This window comes from Thermobia domestica, chromosome 2 (genome assembly GCF_964235325.1).
Source record: "Thermobia domestica chromosome 2, izTheDome1.hap1.1, whole genome shotgun sequence".
In the NCBI taxonomy this organism is placed as follows: Eukaryota; Metazoa; Arthropoda; class Insecta; order Zygentoma; family Lepismatidae; genus Thermobia; species Thermobia domestica.
In genome coordinates, this window is record NC_137455.1 from 120,661,323 (window position 1) to 120,683,924 (window position 22,602).

Here is a 22,602-nt window from a genome sequence, read left to right on the forward strand (position 1 = left end):
GATTTTATTGTATGTAGCACAAATTCTCCATGTAGGTGGCATATGCAGTGCATTTGTACGTGCCTTCCTGTAGTAGAACAGGCCACTATTTCCCTTGCGTGTTTTGAGGGTTGGAACCTGTACCATTATCTTTGTAATTATGTCTGTACAGTCTATTTTGTTGTGCAAAAGTCTGTGCAAGAAAATGAGGTCGTTCAACGTCCGTCTTTGTTCAAGAGTCTGAAGTGTAAAGTTTCCAAGTAAATTATCATATGATTCATATTTTGGATAAAATCCTGTCCTTTTGTATGTGAGAAAACGTATGAATTTGCTTTGTATCGTCTCAATTTTTTGACTACGGGTTTTCACGGAAGTGTTCCAAATAAGTGAGGCATATTCAAGTTTGGATCTTATGTAAGAATAGTAAAGCGTTTTCAAAGGCTTAACATTAGTTGTTCTGATAAGAAACCCAAGATTTCTATATGCATCCTTAGTAATATTTGCCACATGATGCGAAAAGGTTAATTTTTTGTCAAATATCACACCTAAATCTTTAATTGTATCTAATTTTTCTAAACTTATTCCATTGATCGTGTAACTAAAGTCATACGTTTTCTCATGTCTACTGTATGTCATGGTCTTACACTTATTAATATTTACTGTAAGTCTATTGCTAGTACACCATTTTGTATGTTAGTCAGATCTTGTTGCAAGAGTAGACAGTCATCTATACTTTTCACATCTATGAATATTTCTAAATCATCTGCAAAAGGTATTTTATGAATTTTTTTAATGTAAGGTGGCAGAACATTAATAAATAATAAAAACAAAAGAAGACCAAGATTAGACCCCTGAGGGACTCCAGAATTCACTCGAAAGCTTTTGGTTTCATATTTTTTATACAAAACGGATTGCTTGCGTTCACGCAAGTAAGATTTAAAAAAAAAATATCATTTGGGGATTAAAATTGAACGTGGCAAGTTTTTGAATGAATATATCATGATCCACAGTATCAAATGCTTTTTTAAAATCCGTACATATAACGTCTACTTGTCGATTGTTATCCAAGGAGGAAGTTATGTAATCTGAAATTATATTTAAGTTAGTCACCGTGGATCTTTTTTGTAGGAAACCATGTTGATACATTGAAATTGCAGGTTTAACATGATGCATCACCTGATCATAAATGACACTTTCAAATAGTTTTGCAATTGTTGGTAATATAGCTACTGGACGATAGTTTTCTATGCTATTTTTATTACCGGGTTTCGGGACTGGGCATATTATTTATTCTTTCCATATATCTGGAAAAACTATAAGATTTTCGGAAGAAGTTCATGATGAAGAATGCCAACAATTGCTCTATTCCACCAAACACACAGCATGATTTTCTATAGATAAGGACCATTCTTGGCACGGAAAGTTGCTTTTTCTGATGGACTGAGCCACTCTTTCCTCTTCTTCATGTTGACATACAGGCACCATTACTCCTCACCTGTGACAATGTTGGAAAGGAATGATTTGTGCATATCACAAGCCAACCGGTGCCGTGCAAACAATGACAAGCAGATGTTTACTCGTTGATTTTTGTTACTGCCACTTAACACGTGGTAACCATGTACCCAATTTCTGTATTGTCTGTCAGGAAAGTAAATGTACACCTATTTTTCGAGTCTGGCATTCCTGCGCTCCATCCGTGGAGAGTATGAGAATTAAATCAATCAAATATTTACTGAGGGGCAAAAAGAAAAGTTTAATCTGAATAAGACATTGCAGAGGAGCACAAGCTGTGAATACGAATAGTGCATAGTGTAAATAAAGGACGACACCGAAAGAGAAAGCCAGAAACAACTGTTAAACTTAGAAAAAAAGAGTAAAAATTGTCGAAGTGGGAACATAAAACACAAATACAAAAATACGCCGACAACTGAACGTTCACCATGCTATAATGTTGGTGTATTTGTTAAGGTGCTGGCTTACAAATGCAAAGGACACAAGTTCGAATCCTCAGAAAGGACATTTTTAAATTTTTTTTAAAAATAATACATACAGTTCATGAGAGATGGTAAAAGAGGTCATATTTAGTTTTTCGTAGCAATTATTATTGGTAATGTTTAGTACTGATAATACTTTTTGTCTTTGCGTATTGCTTTTGTTCTTGTCTTCATTTCGAAAGAGAAGAATATCCGAACAAATACCACCAAAATTCCTCTTATTTTGAATGTAAACGTCAGTTGCAATTAGTGAAGAATAAAAATTGAACGTTCCGATGTAGCTGCAAAAAGTAAAAGGAAAAACATGGAAGTCGACCATACTCATGCTTACTAAAAATACAATTTCTACATGCCTTACACTTCCCGACCACGTTTCTACGTTAGCAAGTAAGAGGCTTGTGTTTAGGTGAGGCTCGTCAATACGTTTTGCAAAGGGGTCCGGTTTAGCTCTGACGCACCACAGGTGCGAGAAGGGAGAAAAACACTTTTTCTCTCTCCCTCTGTGTGTCTATTTATCTATCTATCTGTATATATATATAACGCTATTTGAGAATGCCATAACCACCCTAATTTTCAGCGGATTGAGACAAAACTTGGCACAAACATTAATTGTTGAAATATCTTGATGAGTTCGTTAACCAGAATAATCAGATGAAAATGTTCAAAATGGTGGCCCTTCAAACTCTTAAAAACTTCCAAGGGAACCAAATTTCGCCCATAAATAAGTGTTCAAAAAGTTTGAATAAATTTTCCTCTTTTACTGAAATATTTGTGTGCAGGGACTTATTGAAATATTGGGCCCGATTAATCGCCTAAAGAAGGTTCACGCCCTTTCGCTACGGTCAGGTTTTTTTTTTCAGGAGGGGGTTATTTTCCTATCGGAACAAGATGATTGTTAGTGATGATATGAAATTACACATTGAAAGTGAAGTAACTTGTGTAACGTGTTATTTGAAAGAATAATATAATAAATGTGCTTTCCTCTAACACAGAGAACTGTATATCATGTATTTCGAGTTCGGGAGCCTGAATGACGAGGAGTGTTATTTGATTTGCTTTTTAGTAACACATTCCATTGCAAATAAAGGTAGGCAACATTAGTGGTAAGGAAAACAATAATAATAATAATAATAATAATAATAATAATAATAATAATAATAATAATAATAATAATAATAATAATAATAATAATAATAATAATAATAATAATAATAAATAATCGGTGTTGTTTGTGGCAAGGCAATATCTTCCTCAGTTCTTCTTCAAACGTAATGATTGTAACGCCATATCTCCCTTACAAACAAATATTAGCAATTTATATCGAGAGAACGGGAAACTGTAGAGCGATGGGACCAACGTTGGACAGTATGCACTCATAGTACTCAGAAAAGTAAGCGATTTCAATGCAAAATGAACGAAGAGTCATTGTCATGGGTAGTCATGGAGCCACGGTAGAGCCCTCTTTAGGCAAAATGTCGATAGCTTATATCGAGAAAACAGGAGATGATAGTGGGATGGGACCAACGTTGGACACTGTGGACCCATAAGGCGCATCGAAAAAATTAGGGAGGTGGGCGCCAGCCAGCCTTACTTATTTCCACATAATAATATAAAATTATATTGTCGAAATACACACACGAGTTAGCTACTAATATTTCATATTATTATTATTATTATTATTATTATTATTATTATTATTATTATTATTATTATCTACAGCGTCTTTTCATTACGTGACCATGATTGACATGAAACCAAAGAGAAAATCCATCTTGTAGCGAAAAGAAACAATACTTTCTCTCAAATGGATAAAAAATCAAGCCGAGATTGATTCGAACTCGCATGGACGGCGCGAAAAGCCAGTTCTTTGTCCACTATCTTTTTAACTGACTCACCGAACGCGTTTCAGTAACTTACTTATTGCTAATTTTACTTGCTTCACTCGTTTAACTTGCTTTTTCTAATAACTTATAACGACAGGGACACGAACACAGAAACATCGAGAACAGTTAAAAATGATAGATGCTCTCCCGCCGAGAATCGAACCCGGGACTCCATACACCCAAGGCTCACTTACTAGCCTCTAGACCAGCGGGAATGGCAACACTTACTCCCTGTGTCGTTAGGGATTACGACCACTGTATTGCCAGTTATCACTTCTGTGGGTTGTATACTATGATCACATGTTTCTTCTTTGCTGGAAGAGTAAAACCTACATTATATGTAATACATGAGGTATTTAGACCTACATGCTCTTCATATAATATAATAAAAGGGTCATGCTGTCGGATTTTAATACGGAAACTGCTGTCGGATTTTAATACATGACGTATTGCAGGATACAACATGCTTTGCATTATTTGTTTGTTTGTAGACAGCTACTAGCTTAGTGTTCTGAAAGGTTGTGTATAAAATAGGGATAGCCCGTTCCGGAATTATTAGTTTTCGGACTCCCGAAAGTAAAGCCGGACAAATTCCGGAATTCGGAAAAATCCGGAATTTAGAAATTTTTGATTTCGTTAACATTCCGGAATTCGGAAATTTTTCTCAATTCCGGAATTTTCTAAATTCCGGATTCTTTCCGAGTTCCGAAATTCTTCTGAATTCCGGAGTTTAACTGAATTCCATAATTTTTCGAAATCCGGAAAGTGAAAGTTCCGCTTCCGAAAAATGAATTTATTTTGGTTAATATGAATCGTGGCGGAAATAAGTCTTTGACCAGGTAATGGCGACTGCTTTGAAAGAAATGGGGAGTATGAGAATTCAATCTGTCATATTTGTAGTTTCGTGGAGAAAAAACGAACTTGTGAACCAGTGGTTTAAGAAAAACTCAAGTTATTAATGTAAACTTTGCCGACTTCATAAAAGAAATACGAAAGACATTTTGAATCGAAAAAAATAACATACAAGTTTGCAAGCGGAGACAAAGAGAATCTAACGTAACCAGACTAAAGACGAATCGTTTACCGCGTAGCGATCGCGGTTCAGTGGTCAAAGTGCTTGTGCGAATGCACGTTGCAATTTTTTTTTTTTTTTTTTTACTTTAGGATTTTTGATGGCGATTGATCAGCGATAACATACGTTTTATTATATTCAGATATTTGAATACTCGGATGTTTCAATACTTGAACTATCAAATCTTCAGGAATAATAATAGTAATAATAATTATTATTATTATCTCGTAGAAGATTAAAAGCTAGAAGCTAAATTATCGCTCAGGTCATGCCATTACAAGCAGAAACGTGACATTTGGAAAGAATATTTCGGTTTGGTTTAATGTTGCTCACGAGAAGAGGAGTTTCTCATCTCGTTTCTAAAACAAATAAAATAACATGAGAATTAACATTTTACATTCGAGACGGGTCAGGGCTAAATCAAAATTTTCGTCTCTCTTTGGAGATGACAATCGAGACGAGACGAAAAGTATCGTAAACATTTCCCGTCTTGTCTCGATTCTCGAAATAGTGTATGTCCATTCTTTAAGTAACAATTGCTCTGTAGACTGAATCTCATAAACTATTTCGTTACATTGTATTTCAGAGCTCATTGAATTATGCTCTGTGTAGGTATTTTTGTAGCAAAGCTTTTATATTTACCTCTGCATATTCTAAAAATTAGTTTATTATATGCCTTACTGTCGCGTGATATTCAGTTATATTTATTACAGTTATTTTCCTCAAAACATACAGTAGTATACTTTCTACATGAAACTTCAATGAAAGGTTCTAGTTTAAAATGTTGGTAGTTGCAGAGGTGTGTCTTGAAGGTACGGAACCCTTTCCCCGAAATCTCTACTTTTAAGTAAGATTTGCCAAATTTCAGAGCAAGTTTAAAACTTTTATTATTATTATTATTATTATTATTATTATTATTATTATTATTATTATTATTATTATTATTATTATTATTATTATTATTATTATTATTATTATTATATCAACACCATGTATAATCTTTAAAATATATACGGTTTGTATCTGAATAGTAAAAGCTAATTGACTGTCGATCTCGGTCGTCTGGAAGTCTTCAGGAGGCAAGGACATCGGTCACGTTCTGGATTTGAGTTCCGAAGGGGAAGTATTCGGGCTCGAGCCAAAAATTGTTAAAAGTTATAAACTTCAGCCAAACATATTCAAAACAGCTGGGACCGGGTTTGGGCTCTTCAACGGCTCGAGCGGCTCGGCTTACAGCTCATTCAATATCGAACCGAATCGAGAAGTGAGCCGAGCCAACAGCTCACCCAACCGAGCCGATTTGAGCCATCGGCTTAGTTGAGCTGAGTCGAAACGTGCTGATGAACTAGTTTCGACTTAGCTGGCTCGAACCGGTTCACATGAGCCGAGTAGGTGACCCATCCCAACCGAGAAAGCTCGAGCCATCGGCTCAATTGAGCTGAGTCGATGGCTTGTTCCAACTAAGCCGGCTCGGGTCATCGGCTCATCCCAACCGAGGCGACCCGAGCTGTTCGCTCAGTTGATACGAGCCGAGCCGGTTGATATCACTACCCGAGTTGGTCTTCTGCTTGGGCTCAAGAATTCGACCGTGCAGATCTCAGCCTTGATTTTAATAACTACAGTATATACTTATATTGGTGATTACGACATTTGAGGCTGTCTCGTAATAATAATAATAAAAAAAAACTCTTGTCTTCCCGTTATCTAGACGAGACGAGATACACTAAAATTGCCCCACGAGATGCACTAAAATTACGAGATGAGACGCACCTCTGTCGTGAGCAACACTAAAAGTATTCCACATTACTGCTTACATTTCTCATGGCTTTTGCTTTCCAGTCTGATCAGGCCAATATTTCAAAACGAGTTAAAACGAGCTGAACGAGTGAGCGAGCCATTATCAAACTCAACTCAACTCGAAACTCGACCTCGAAAACAGCGACTTGGATCGGAACTCAATTCAAGAAAATTACCTTTGACTCGACTCAAATTGTACTCGAGTCGAATTGAATTTTGGCTCGACTCGTGCTCATCCCTATTCGTATTTGTATTTTATGTTTCTACTTCAACAATGTCTACTCTTTTTTCTCCTTTTACCTGCTGTTTCTGGATTTCTCTTTCGGTGTCGTCCTTTATTTACACCGTGCACTATTCTTATTCCCAGCTTGTGACCCGCTTCAATGTCTTATTCAGTTTAGGCTTTTCTCCTTACCTTGACTACACATGTGATTGATTTAATTCTCACTTTCCGCGCAGGACCGATGAAAAAGTTTATTATTATTATTATTATTATTATTATTATTATTATTATTATTATTATTATTATTATTATTATTATTATTATTATTATTATACTATTGAACTTGCACGGCGAAATTACTGTATAATACGATATCATTTCTGTAATTTTACTCCATTGTATGTTATTTAGTTTATTAATGGGCACTAAATTGTCTCCAGATCAACGAATAAATTAACTACGGCATGCACTTTGGTGGAAATATCATTACAATAAGATTATTGGTTCGTTCCAAACATGTTCATGTAATGATATTTCCACCAAAGTGCATGCCGTAGTTAATTTATTCGTTGACCTGGAGACAATTTAGTGCCCATTAATAAACTAAATAACATACAATGGAATAAAATTACTGAAATGATATCGTATTATACAGTAATTTCGCCGTGCAAGTTCAATAGTATAATAATAATAATAATAATAATAATAATAATAATAATAATAATAATAATAATAATAATAATAATAATAATAATAATAATAATAAAACTTTTTCATCGGTCCTGAGCGGAAAGTGAGAATTAAATCAATCACATGTGAAGTCAATGTAAGGAGAAAAGCCTAAACTGAATAAGACATTGAAGCGGGTCACAAGCTGGGAATAAGAATAGTGCATGGTGTCAATAAAGGACCACACCGACAGAGAAATCCAGAAACAATAGGTAAACGAAGAAAAAAAGAGTAGAAATTGTTGAAGTGGAAACAAAATACAAATACGAATAGGGATGAGCACGAGTCGAGCCAAAATTCGACTCGACTCGAGTTCAATCCGAGTCGAGTCAAAGGTAATTTTCTTGAGTTGAGTTCCAAGCCAAGGCGCTGTTTTCGAGGTCGAGTTTCGAGTGAGTCGAGTTTTATAATGGCTCTCTCGCTCGTTCAGCTCGTTTTAACTCGTTTTGAAATAATGGCCTGATTAGACTGGAAACCGAAAGCCATGAGAAATGTAGGCAGTAATGTGGAAAATTTTTATTGTTGCTCACGGCAAGGGTGCATCTCCTCTCGTAATTTTGGTGCATCTCGTGGGGCAATTTTAGTGTATCTCGTCTCGTCTAGATAACGAGAAGACAAGAGTTTTTTTTATTATTATTACGAGACAGCCTCAAATGTCGTAATCACCAATATAAGTATATACTATAGTTCTTAAAATCAAGGCTGAGACCTGCACGGTCGAATTCTTGAGCCCAAGCAGAAGACCAACTCGGGCAGTGATATCAACCGGCTCGGCTCGTATCAACTGAGCGAAGTTGTTGTATTACTATACATCTGCTTCCGCCCCTGTCAAATCTGGTCGATCTCGTTGACGCGACATATTTGCTTTTTTATACCCCTTTCTTCGTTTACTGAACAAACAGTAACTATTCTGAAATATACTACTGCGCATGCCTCGTAGATAAATATTTCTGATGCCAATAGTTTCCGTTTTGTCCAAGGAATGTTCTTTTTCTTATTCCCAGCATGACCCTTTTATTACATTATATGAAGAGCATGTAGGTCTAAATACCTCATGTATTACATATAATGTAGGTTTTACTCTTCCAGCAAAGAAGAAACATGTGATCATAGTATACAACCCACAGAAGTGATAGCTGGCAATACAGTGGTCGTAATCCCTAACGACACAGGCAGAGAGCGGTGCCCTTCCCGCTGGTCTAGTCGCTATTCGAGCTGTGAACGTTGTCGAGTAAACACGTTCTCTGTGCTCTCTGCTGCTACGCTTGTTTTGTGTGAACTGAGTCAAACTCACCCATTAAGTGAAGCATTTTTCTCTTTTTTTCGTGTTATTTTTCACTGTAATTTTTGTGGATCTTTCGGCGACAGTCTTGGTGTTTTTTCCCCTTGGTTTGTGACTGCGAATAACTTGAATATGTCTACACGTCGAGTGAATACATTGAAATTTGATTTCGGAGCGGTTAGCCAGCGGCCTACCTCTCTGGCAATTCATGAATGGTTATATGATCGTTTTGCCTTTCCTGTTGAACAGGTTTTGAGTCTTGAACTGGATATTTACCGTAAGTGTGTGTTCCTCAAACTTTCGTCTCTCGCGTTATGTGAACAAGTTTTGAATGACACTAGTGGTGTAGTTCAATTTACTGATCCCTCAGGCACATATGATATACGGATTTCTTGGGCTGATACTCAGGTTGTTACTGTGCGCTTACATGTAATTCCTATGGAACTCTCCAATGACACCATTAAGGATGTAATGAGTCAGTATGGTACTATTTATAATATTCATGATGAACTATATTCTAGTGACCATGTTTACCAAATTCGAACTGGGAGGAAATTATTACGAATGGAATTAAAGAAATCGATTCCATCATTCGTACTGATTCAACAGCACCGTTACTGGGTCACTTATCCTGGACAGGAGAAAACTTGCATACGGTGTCACAGTACCCAGCATTTACATTCAAAGTGTCCCCAACGTCCCAATAACGCACCTCGCAGTTCTAATAGTTATGCGGGTAAATTGGTCCCTTCTACTACTAGTTTGGATGCTGCAGTGAATTCTTTTGTTCCTCAATTCTCCAGCCTACCAGTGACGTCTCAGGATCGGGTTCCCAACCTATTGCAATCTGAGGCACCTCAGTCCCATCAGATCTCCATGGACATTAATGTTCCTCAAACAACAGATAATCTTCATGAGCACCATGCACCTCGTCTTCAGGATAGCGACTACCCCCTCTCCCCTCTGTTGCCATCCCTCCGGATGATGTTTCTTCAGTTCCGTCTGTCGCACAGCGCAGCTTATCAACATCTTCCGCTGATCGTCCAATGATAGTCTCCTCATCCCTGTCATCTTTGGTCGTCAGTGATTCTCCGCATACTTGTGCTACAGCGGCGTCAACTCCCGACGTCCGATTGGCCCCTGCGATTTCTTCGGCTTTACCCACCACAGGTATGACGACCAGTGATAGTGCGTTCAGTGCACGAACTCTCCCTTCTGTGAATGTTTTGCCAATTTCTACCAGCTCTATGGCGCCGGCGGTCTCTGTGGTTAACCCAGAAAGTGTCGATGGTGAGAACGATTTGTCACCTTCCACTGTTACTACTGTTCCTTCTCCTCTCGTTGTGGAACCTCCAGTTGTGGGCGCTAGTGTGAACTCTCCTACCTCTACTTCTGGTACTGGCGAACGGTCTCGAATTAAACGTTCGAGGCGCCAAGACCTCAGTGACAAACTGTTCAAGAAAAATAAAGAAGAGGCTGAGATCCTTCCTGACGTTGATATTCCAATTGTCACTGTTGCTGTTGACTCTCAACCAGATGATTCCTCGCAGAATCAACTCTGATGCTATAATATTTATAGGTAATCCTGTTTTCCTTTGGCACATTTCTTGATACTGATGTTTGCTTTTTGTGTGTGTGTATTGCAGTGCTGGTGCTAAGTGCGAATTGTGACAAATGTGTTATTGTTTGTCTCTTTTTTTTTATTCTCTGTGCTCCGCCCTTGTTTTTAGTGCCTATTTGAAAGTTCTGTGATGTGAGCGTGCCGGTCATGCACACTTCTCATTTCTATGTATGGTTCCTTCTTTTTTCAATGACATTGAAGATTGCCACTATTAATATTAATAATTTACATAGTAATACCAAGCTATTCTCGCTGCGTGACTTTTTACAACAAGCACATATTGATATAGCATTATTGCAAGAAGTTGGATTGGAAGTGTTAGACCTTGGTCCTAATTTTATTGTTTACAATAATTTTACTGTCACTGGCACTGGAACGGCAATTGTTGCTCAGCATCATGTTCAGTTTTCCCCTATATTACTACACCCAACTGGCCGTATTATCAGTGGTCGGCTCGGTAATATTCACCTTCTCAATCTGTATGCTCCTAGTGGCTCTCAGGCACGTGTGGCTCGTAACAATTTCTTTGCATCTGATGTGGCTTCCTGCATTCTCCCCAACAGTGACATGGTTCTTCTTGCTGGTGATTTTAACTGTGTTTTAAATCCTGGAGACCAGTCTCCGGGGTTTAATTATAGTCCGACCCTGCAGGAGTTAACACAAGGTCTTCATCTCCAAGATAGCTGGCTGTCTACCTCTCCACGTCACCAAGCCTTTACTTATGTTAGCCGTAATAGTGCTTCTCGCATCGACCGCATGTACATGTGTCCCATGCTGATTCGCAACATATTTGACGCTGAAATTGTGCCTACCATATTTTCTGATCATTGTGCTTATATTGTTACCTTGCGTATACCTGATGTCAAGGTTGAACGCGGGCCTGGTTATTGGCATTTTAATACTTCTCTACTTGAGGATAACGAATTTTGCGAATCTTTTATAATCAAGTGGACGAAGTGGTTAACCCAGCAGAGACATTTTCGGACTGTTACTGATTGGTGGTATCAATTTCTCAAACCACGTGTTGCCAGCTTTTGTCGCTGGTATTGTGCTGAGCGGGAGCGTGATCACCGAACTCTTTTCCATTTCTACTATCGTTGTTTGGCTGATGCTAAAAGTGCTGTTCTACATAACCCTTCTGCCTTACCTCTCATGAAGCAGTATCAAGCTAAATTGTTGTGTCTGACCCGCCGTCGCATGGAAGGAACGAAAATCCGCAGCAAATCTACAGTCATCGACCCTCAAGAAGAACCGTCGCTCTACCATGTCTTGCCAGAATATAAACGAGGTACACGCAAATATATTGAGAACATCAAGGATGACGAAGGCAACATCCACCATACTTTTGCAGATATTAAGCGGACTTTTTACACCTATTACTCCACCTTATATGGCACATCGGACACCGTTGACATACCATCTTCCTTCTTAGATCGCCTCCCATGTGTGCTCGATCAACGTGAAGCGCAATCACTGGAAACTCCATTCACCAAAGAAGAGGTGCAAACCGCAATTATGAGTGCTTCGTCTGGAAAATCTCCTGGAATTGATGGCCTTCCGGCTGAGTGGTACAAACGTTTCTTTCCACTTATTGGTGATACCTTAACTGCTATAGTGAACGAACATTTTGCTCCTGCTGCAAGGACCCCGTATAAAGCGGCTGGCGTGACTATCTTTTTACCGAAGCAATCACATCCTACTACCGTTTCCCATTACAGGCCAATCACCTTGCTGAACTTTGACTACAAGATTCTCGCTCGCTGCTTGAACAACCGCTTATGCCCCTATTTAGCCAAGTTAGTGGGTCCTCACCAATATGCGTGTGTTGAAAACAAGAAGATCTACCATCTTTTACAGTGCATTCGTGACGTTATTGCTACCCCTTGAAGACTCTTCTGCCTGTCATGCTCTATGTCACTTGATTTCCATCAAGCCTCTGACCGCGTCCGTCATGATTACTTGTGGCGTATACTCTCCACCTTAGGTCTCGGGGAGCAGTTCATTCGCTGGATTCGTATCTTGTACGACAATGCTCAAAGTAAACTTAAAATCAATGGATTTCTCACTGAGCCTGTGCGTATCAAACGAAGTGTGCGTCAAGGGTGCCCATTGAGTATGAGCTTGTTTGCCATTTCTCTTTGCCCTCTTCTTTATAGTATTCATGCTCGTCTCTCCGGCCTTTCCCTTCATGGTCATACCTTACGAGTCTGCAGTTATGCTGATGATGTGACAGTTTTCATCCACGATTGCAGTGATATTCGCACCCTTGATACCTGTTTGATGGAATACACCGCCTTATCTGGCGCTCAGATCAATCAGCCGAAAACTAAGCTTTTGGTTCTTGGCACACAAGCTTCTTCTAAGTATCCACCTATCACTAACGTAGTGCCTCAGTTAAAAATCTTGGGCATCACATTTTCCTCTACCATTTCTGAAACAGTCCATGTGAACTATAAGATACTCGTAAAAAGCATCCGGCATATTCTCCAGTCTCATCGTTCACGCCAGCTGTGCTTATTGTCTCGGATATACTTTCTGAATACTTATGCTCTATCCAAATTGTGGTATGTGTGTCAGCTGCTTCCTATGCCCAGTGATATTGCTCAACGCATTACGAGTGTTGTTAATTGGTTTCTTTGGCATGGTCACGTCTTTAGAGTTAAGTATCCCTTCACATGCCTCTCACCAAAAGCTGGTGGTCTCAACCTTATCCACGTCGGTCTAAAAGCTCGGGCTTTGTTTCTGCTCCGAGGCTTCCACAGCCTTACAACCAGCCTTACGGGAATCAGCCATGCCCTTCTTTCTTACTGTCATGACATTGTCTCATATACATTTCCACTTAATGTCTGCCATATTCCTGATGTTTATTGGTATTATAGTGATGTTATTTGTTCCTATGCTTATATGACTGCCGGTCTGACGGCTGCGTTGCCTAGTTCAGTGAAAGACTTGTATCAGTATTTACTTAGCCAACTTTCTCTCCCTCCTCATCGCCTCTACGAAAAGCACCCCGCACGACAATGGACGAGAGTATGGAGTAATATCTTTGCCTCTCACCTTTCTGGACCGACAATCTCGAGTTGGTCCTTGTGGACACTCGTGCTAAACGACATCGCTTACATTTCAGTGACAGTGCCCTTTGTATCACGTGTGGTCGTGTCGATGACTTGGAACATCGATTAACAATTTGTTGTAATGCAGCTCATATTTGGGCGAAGTTTCAACGAATGATCAGTACTATTTGCCGTACAGTGAAAGCTTCTGTTACCAGTGATCTCGTCTTATTTCCTGATTTCCGTCTCTTTCCCAGCGCTAAACACAACTCAGTGCTGTGGTTAATATCGAGTACTGTTCATTATATCCTTACTCCTGAGTTACGCCGTATCACCGAATACCAGGATTACTTGTATACCAGATATAGACATTTTCCACCAACCAGAAGAAAAACCCTATTTGCACATTTCCTCGATGTAGCTCTTGTTCAAGCTTATAACTAACGCCCTGACCTTGGACGTTCTACCACTATGTAATCATGCATTCTGATCTCTGTCACTCTACTAATAGAAAACAAGGAACTGTTCTCTGATACTCATGTAATCTGACTGTACTTTATGATTTATATGTAATTCTACTGTAATAAAGAAAAAAGTCGCTAGCACGTGCGCCTTTGGTGTATGGAGTCCCGGGTTCGATTCCCGGCGGTAGAGCATCTATCATTTTTAACTGTTCTCGATGTTTCTGTGTTCGTGTCCCTGTCGTTATAAGTTATTAGAAAAAGCAAGTTAAACGAGTGAAGCAAATAAAATTAGCAATAAGTAAGTTACTGAAACACGTTCGGTGAGTCAGTTAAAAAAAAGTGGACAAAGCACTGGCTTTTCGCGTCGTCCATGCGAGTTCGAATCAACCTCGGCTTGATTTTTTATCCATTTGAGAGAAAATATTGCTTCTTTACGCTACAGATAGTCCACTCTTTTCGTATTTTTCGCTGTCGTTCACAGTTAAAGTAACTGACTATTATTCTTTCTACGAATGATGGATCTTCTCTTTGGCTTCATGTCAAACACGCACACGTAATGAAAAGACGCTGTCGATAATAATAATAATAATAATAATATGAAATATAAGTAGCTAATTCGTGTGTGTATTTCGACAATATAATATTATATTATTATGTGGAAATAAGTAAGGCTGGCTGGCGCCCCCTCCCCCTATTTTTTTCGATGCACTTTATGGGTCTACGGTGTCCAAAGTTGGTCCCATCCCAGTATCACTTCTCGATATAATTTATTGACACTTTGCCTAAAGAGGGCTCTACCGTGGCCCCATGAGTACCCATGACAATGACTCTTCGTTCATTTTGCATTGAAATCGCTTACTTTTCTGAGTACTATGAGTGCATACTGTCCAACGTTGGCCCCATCGCTCTACAGTTTCCCGTTCTCTCGATATAAATTGCTAATATTTTGTTTGTAAGGGAGATATGGCGTTACAATCATTACGTTTGAAGAATAATTGATTAAGATATTACCTCGCCACAAACAACACCTATTATTATTATTATTATTATTATTATTATTATTATTATTATTATTATTATTATTATTATTTTACTTACCACTAATGTTGCCTACCTTTATTTGCAATGCAATGTGTTACTAAAAACAGGGGTGCCCACAGAGGGGGGCTATGACGCAAACTGCGTCATTGAAATATTTGGGGGGTTAAAAATCTATATAAATATGTTTGAGGAAAGGGAAAAATTAGTCGAAAATATTTTTTTTTCTTGGAAGAACACCTATAGATAGACAATTGGGGGGGCTGCGTCATGGACATAAGGGGGGGTGGACACCACTGCTAAAAAGCAAATCAAATAACACTCCTCGTCATTCAGGCTCCCGAACTCGAAATACATGATTTACAGTTCTCTGTTTTAGAGGAAAGCACATTTATTATATTATTCTTTCAAATAACACGTTTCACAAGTTACTTCACTTCAATGTGTAATTTCATATCATCACTAACAATCATCTTGTTCCGATAGAAAAATAACCTCCTCCTGCAAAAAAAAAAAAAAAGCCTGACTGTAGCGAAAGGGCGTGAACCTTCTTTAGGCGATTAATCGGGTCCAATATTTCAATAAGTTTCTGCACACAAATATTTCAGTAAAAGAGGAAAATTTATTCAAACTTTTTGAATACTTATTTATGGGCGAAATTTGGTTCCCTTGGAAGTTTTTAAGAGTTTGAAGGACCGCCATTTTGAACATTTTCATCTGATTATTCTGGTTAACGAACTCATCAAGATATTTCAACAATTAATGTTGGTGCCAAGTTTCGTCTCAATCCGCTGAAAATTAGGGTGGTTATGGCATTCTCAAATAGCGTTATATATATATAGAGATAGATAAATAGACACACAGAGGGAGAGAGAAAAAGTGTTTTTTTCCCTTCTCGCACCTGTGGTGCGTCAGAGCTAAACCGGGCCCCTTTGCAAAACGTATTGACCAGCCTAACCTAAACACAAACCTCTTACTTGCTAACGTAGAAACGTGGTCGGGAGGTGTAAGGCATGTAGAAATTGTATTTTTAATAACTATGAGTATGGTCCACTTCCATGTTTTTCTTTTTACTTTTTGCAGCTACATCGGAACGTTCAATTTTTATTCTTCACTAATTGCAAATGGCGTTTACATTCAAAATAAGAGGAATTTTGGTGGCATTTGTTCGGATATTATTCTCTTTGGAAATGAAGAAAAGAATAAAAGCAATACGCAAAGACAAAAAGTATTATCAGTACTAAACATTACCAATAATAATTGCTACGAAAAACTAAATACGACCTCTTTTACCATCTCTCATGAGCTGCATGTATTATTAACAAAAATTTTTAAAAATGTCCTCGGTTAAGATTCGAACCGGCGACCATTGGTTTTATAAGCCAGCACCTTAACTACTACACCAAGATCATGGCATGGTGAACGTTTAGTTGTCGGCGTATTTGTTGTATTTGTGCTTTATGTTCCCACTTCAGCAATTTTTAATCTTTTTTTCTAAGTTTAACAGCTGTTTCTGGCTTTCTCTTTCGGTGTCGTCCTTTATTTACACTATGCACTATTCGTATTCACAGCTTGTGCCCCTCTGCAATGTCTTATTCAGATTAAACTTTTCTTTTTGCCCCTCAGTAAATATTTGATTGATTTAATTCTAATACTCTCCACGGATGGAGCGCAGGAATGCCAGACTCGAAAAATAGGTGTACATTTACTTTCCTGACAGATAATACCTCACCCATCGAATACAAATGGCGCACAATAGTTGACTGATCACATTCAAACATTTGCGCCATTTCCCGCGTTGTGTGACGAGGATGTTCATGAAGCTACTCATTCAAGCGATTTTCGTCAAAATCTGAAGGTCTTCCAGAATGTGGATCATCAGACAAGTTAAACCGTCCTACTCGAACCTGGGAAAACCATTTCTGTGCTGTTCTCTCAGCAATTGCTTCATTTCCGTACACGGCTCAAATTGTTCTCCCAGCTTCTGCTGCACTAGATCCCCGGTTAAACTCTAAGAGTGAAATGTTACAAAAATGATCACTTTTCTCAACTTGACATTCCATATTAGTTTGTCTGAAATATGTACAATAATATGTTCATAATCAGTGGCGGCGGTTGAACGTTAAAAGTGGGGGGGGCAAGACATGATCTGAACAATTGTATATCAATGTTAGATTTCCTGGTTGTTTCTAACACTGTTTGATGAAAGGTTGTATAACTAATAGGATACATCTTTTTTCACTTAAAATGCCGTATATCGTATTTCTATTTTAAGTAAATTCATAAGAGCAATACAGATAGGTACCAGCCCTTTATACTCTTAAACATCGAAAGTGTAAGAAGAGATTTGAGATCTTTCTCATGAATATCTTAAAATTCTGTCTGGAAAACTGTTTGATCAGATTATTCAATAATAAATTCGTAAAACAAATAAATAGAAAGGATAATATTAATCATAGTAATGAATAATGAGGCTTGTTTTGCAGAAGTTACATTGAAACTGGGGATTAATAAACAACTTATACTTTTAATTCCACACATGCCATTAAAGGAATGTTTTTTCTCTTAGAAAATAAAATACAGTAAGTACTGCAAGCATATGCTATGACATTTAAAGAAATATGCAATTACAATATTACTTGCTTTGAATTGCAATTAAAACGTAATTCCTGTAGCTTTCTTAACTCCATGGGAAGACAAATAACCAATACGTACTCACGCAACGGCAAATATCATATGGCACCTTGTTTTTTCTATGAAACAGTAATACATACAAAACCTTTACCAGGGTATCCACATTTTGAAAAATAAGTGAAAGTCAGGGAAAGATCAGGGAAGTAAAAATGTATCAGGTGAAGTCAGGGAAATGGCAGATTGGTCAGGAAAAGTCAGGAAAAAATCGATTTAGGTCCATTGTTCAATTACTGAATTTATGAAGTAGGGTTGATTTCTTTACTGTTACTGGATGCAAATTGTAGTGTTCTCAATGATGATATTGAGGGAGTCAGTGTTCTCTGATATAGTTGCTGAAACTAATTTTCTGCGAGAAACACATCTAACTGCATCCTGGCATATTTGCTAAAAGGATAGACGCTGTTCTAGAAGAATTGAATGGTGCCAAGAGGATATCTGGACAAGTGGCTGAGAACGCAGAGAAATAATATCTCCAGCTCACAGTGAAAGCTCAGACTGAAAAATTTAAGGAACACTGGAATGAATTCATAGCCAATGACAGAGATGGTATTGGACTTGATGAGTTTTTTACTTAGGAAATGGGAAGAACTTCGTTGACTTATGGTCAGTTATGAAATTGTGTTTTATCTTCTTTCGTGGAAACGCATTTTTTGAAAGTGGTCTCACAATAAATAAAATTCTCATTGTTGAGAACTTACAAAAAAAATCTCTGGTTGCTCAACAGATCATATATGATTCTGTGATGAGAATAAGTATGATAAATTCAGTGGACCATCAGGATTAATAATTACAAGAGGTATGATAAATTCAGTGAGAAGTTCAATGAGACAATATCAGGTGTATTTGGAAAAGTAAAGAGAAATAAATGCTGGAGACGAGAAGAGGAGAGAGAAACGGGAGATACAGCAACAACTAAAGGAGCTGGAGGAAGAAGAGAAGAAAATTGCGGAGACGACAAGAAGGATATTCAGATCAATAAGAAGAAAACTATGCGAGAAAGTATGAAAACAAATTTCTAAATGGGTTGCATTTAACATCTGCACCAGCAGAAGTAATGTGTGTGTGTTACATAATATAATGTTTGTTACATAGTGTGTGTGTGTGTGTTTCTTTTTTTAATAATCAGTAAAATCATGTATGAACTGTTTATTACTATAGGCAATATTATAATGCTGTGTAATTGGTATTATAAGTGTAATTTTTTTCATATCTTAAGTACACTGTATGCTGCACACTTTCGTTTGTAACTTGTGTAATATGTAGGCCTAATCAATATCGGCCTAATGCATATGTTTGTAAATTTGCATTCCTTTGGAAAGAAAATTGAAAAAAAAAAGCAGAAGAGAACAAGGCCAAATATGGGGAGTGTGAAGGCTGGGTTTGTTTTCTTCTTCTATATTTTTAAGTTATTCAGGGGTCAGGGAAATCTGGAACTTTCGTCATGGAAAGTCAGAGAAAGGTCAGAGATCTTTTCTCCGCCCCTTTTACATTTCCAAATGAAACTATATAAATTAGGTCTCCAGTTCAAAAAAGTGGGGGGGCAACTGCCCCCTCTTGCTCCCCCTAATCGCCGCCCATGTTCATAATCAAGAAAACCTGTGTTTCACAACACACAAGCTACAAACTATGGTAAAACAACGGAATAATGATAAACAATCGCTTCACGTCGCATTGTTGCCAACCCAAAAGAGTACTGCACGAACTTATGCATCGATCTTATATTATTAAGATTTGAGTCGTATGGTAACAACAAAGCTTTAGAAGAAACGAACAATAATACACATATTCATTTACCAGTTTCTGGTATAGGGTTACGGTATACAAACAATAGGAATTCAATCATGTTATATATGAAAAGAAGGAAATGAACTTTCAGTCTCAGAAAATATATACCCTAGTGCTAGTAGAAATGCAGCAACGTACAGCGCTTTTTCTGCCCTTTTAAAGCATTTTTGCAATCTTATGCCTCAACTCACTACATACTTTTTAAGTACAGAGCTAGCGAAGGGGAAATAGGTGTCTTACTTAAGCAGAATTACTAGTTTATGGGTAGCTATACACTTCAAAAAAGTACTGAAACTAATAAAATTTATTTCCACTTACCATAGTGTGGTTGGTGACAAGGAGAGTAATAGAATTATTTTGAGTGTGGAAAACTGACAAGCCGCCATCATCGGTCTGGAAGACGTAGTATTCACCTAAGAAAGATGAAAGAAGATTAGTTAATTATTATTATTTGTCAATTAAACTAATACAATTTCTAATAGTTAACTAGAGAAGAGTCTGGCATGTCATTTGTAATGAATAAACTTGAACAAATGTTCTATGAACAAACTTACAGTAGCTGTATGCATATTTTAGTTGTCAATGGTATATAAGCATGAATATTGCAGTAACTGAAACCTATATTATATAAGTAACATAAGTCTTTCCAGTAACAGGTACTGTACACTAACTGTAAATGTCTCCAATACTAATGCTTTTTGTGTAAACTGAATACAAAGTCTAATTGAACCTGATCATTAAAATAAGTGAAAAAGAAAGCAGAGACCAGAAAGATTTTATTCACTTCCAAATTAGAACTTAGTAAGGACGTTCTATTGTTATTGTTTGGATTCAACCATAAAGGATACTTCTTATTGAGTTATTTCTATTTGCTGTTCACAATTTGTTCTGGGTCCTTTATTACTGTCTTCGGGAGGGGTTGAGCGCTCACCCACAACATAACTTCAAGATTGCATTTTACGATTCTCTCTGCTCATTCAATGAAAAAAAACTACTATAATGTACACGTGCGTAGGGGGCATAAAGCTTCTTTTTATTTCTCTTTTAATTTAAGTGTATTAAATTGAGAATAAGTTCTTAGAGCTATGCGACAACAAAGGTAAAATGAAGAAAATTATTTCTTTAATTTTCGAACAATAAAATCCAATTGAGAACACACAACAGATTCAATATAAGGTTAGTTCATTCGTTCACTTGCAATAATCCGGTAGTTTTGTGCACATCAATATACATACTAATAGTGTAATGAACTAAGCATGGGAGCTGTTTTACATTTAACACAGCAGTCCACGATAGCATATATGTATATATAGGATTGATCATTTATCTTGAAAAGTTACTTATAAACTAATGAACAAAAAGCGCTGAAACTTCGTACTAGGCAAACATCGGCAAGGGGACAGTTTGACATACTCAACAATACTGCAAAGTTAATACTGTAATGTTGTCAATCCAACATAAAGTTGTATTTTTCAAATAGCACCACATCAGATTATATACAGGGTGATTTAATAAGAACGTACCAGGCCTATATCGCAGCTAATTCTGCACGTACAGCCTTCAAACAAACTAACAAAAAAAAAAATGCCTTACCAAATCGTATGTGTAGAATGCAATAAAAATAGTGGCGAGACCAGTGGCGTCTCGTGAATACCTCCAACGCGGGGCAACTTCAAAATTTGAAATGGAAAGTGGTATAACTGTTGGAATCGTTCGAAAGGACATTAAATGTCATGCAGCTTTTAGAGGACAAACTTTGTCACATCCTTTCCCATTTAGCACCTAGAGGCATTGTTGCAGAATTGTATCTGACTACCCGTAGCAGGCCTTTATCTCAGCTAATAATGCACAGAGAGCGACACCAGTGGCGTATCATGAATATCTCCAACGGGAGTCATCTGCAAAATTTGACATGGAAACAAGGGTTGGTTGCGCCTCCATTGAAACAAGTGCACAATGGGAGAAGCGTCGAGAGGAAATACGTTGGCATATTTCTTCCTCGTTGGCAGCAACACGGTCGCATTACTAGGTGAAAGTCAGATGGTGCGAGGGTGTCCACAGTCAAAGCAGGTGAGTTTCGGGAGGGTACGTGCAAACCATACCCTGGCAAACAACTGCCGACGCCTTTGCAGGATTAACTCGGGGCCTAAGCCAAGGGTAGCACAGTCCCACAATGACGTGGACGTGCGATGTATCTTGTGTGCGTACGTACAATATGAAATATCTCCCAAATCCGGGAGCTTGTGTTGTGGGCTTGTTTGTCGTTGTTTCGAACAGCACACTTATTTATCGTTGCCGGTGATTGTGTGGTGGTACTCTTGTAGATCCAGTAGCTAACACGTACATGACCTTGCTCAAGACATAGTCTATGCGGCCTCGAACAGGCGATTGCTGCTATATCAGACAGAGGGCAGAAGGAACGATGCTGTAGCCAAAACAGGTAACACAAGCATGTAGAGTCTGAGAGTGATTAACCTCTGCAGTGAGTTAAAGTGGTCCGTGTACTGGACAAGGTGTCGTACAGTGAGTTCTACTACCCCTGTGCACTACAAGCTCGTGGCGGGACGAATACGAAACTTCCACAAGCAGTGAAACCTCTTTGATTGTGTTGATGTTTGAGTGATTGTAGTAGGAAGTGTCGGTAGTAAATAACATTCATGCGGTATACGAATTTGGAGGCATTCCGAATGCTCATGATTTTAGGGGAATGTTGGGAAAATTATATGGTTGCAGCTCGATTATACGCTGAACGCTATCCACAGCAACAAGCTATTTCCCACAATCTGCTGTGGAGATTAACAGCACGATTGCGGCAGACAGGTAACATGCGTGGGCGTTATGGTGTCCGGAGAAGAGTCATACAAAATGAAGACGTTGCCATTGATGTACTTGTCGCTATTGCAGTAAATCCTCATGTATCTTAGCGGCAGATTGCACGAGATCGTGGTATCAGTGAAGGTAGTGTCCTGCGTATTCTGTGGAAATCAC

The 22,602-nt window shown here is 38.1% G+C and overlaps 1 protein-coding gene across 2 annotated transcripts in view; it reads right to left on the reverse strand.

The window, feature by feature from the left end:
- Positions 1 to 22,602, reverse strand: part of LOC145675132 (inactive dipeptidyl peptidase 10) — a 528,307-nt gene that overhangs the window by 52,140 nt on the left and 453,565 nt on the right. For both annotated transcript variants that reach the window (XM_081745500.1, XM_081745506.1), the window contains one exon: positions 19,933 to 20,027. In XM_081745500.1, the coding sequence (XP_081601626.1) occupies positions 19,933 to 20,027 (95 nt within the window). The remainder of the gene's footprint in view (positions 1 to 19,932; positions 20,028 to 22,602) is intronic.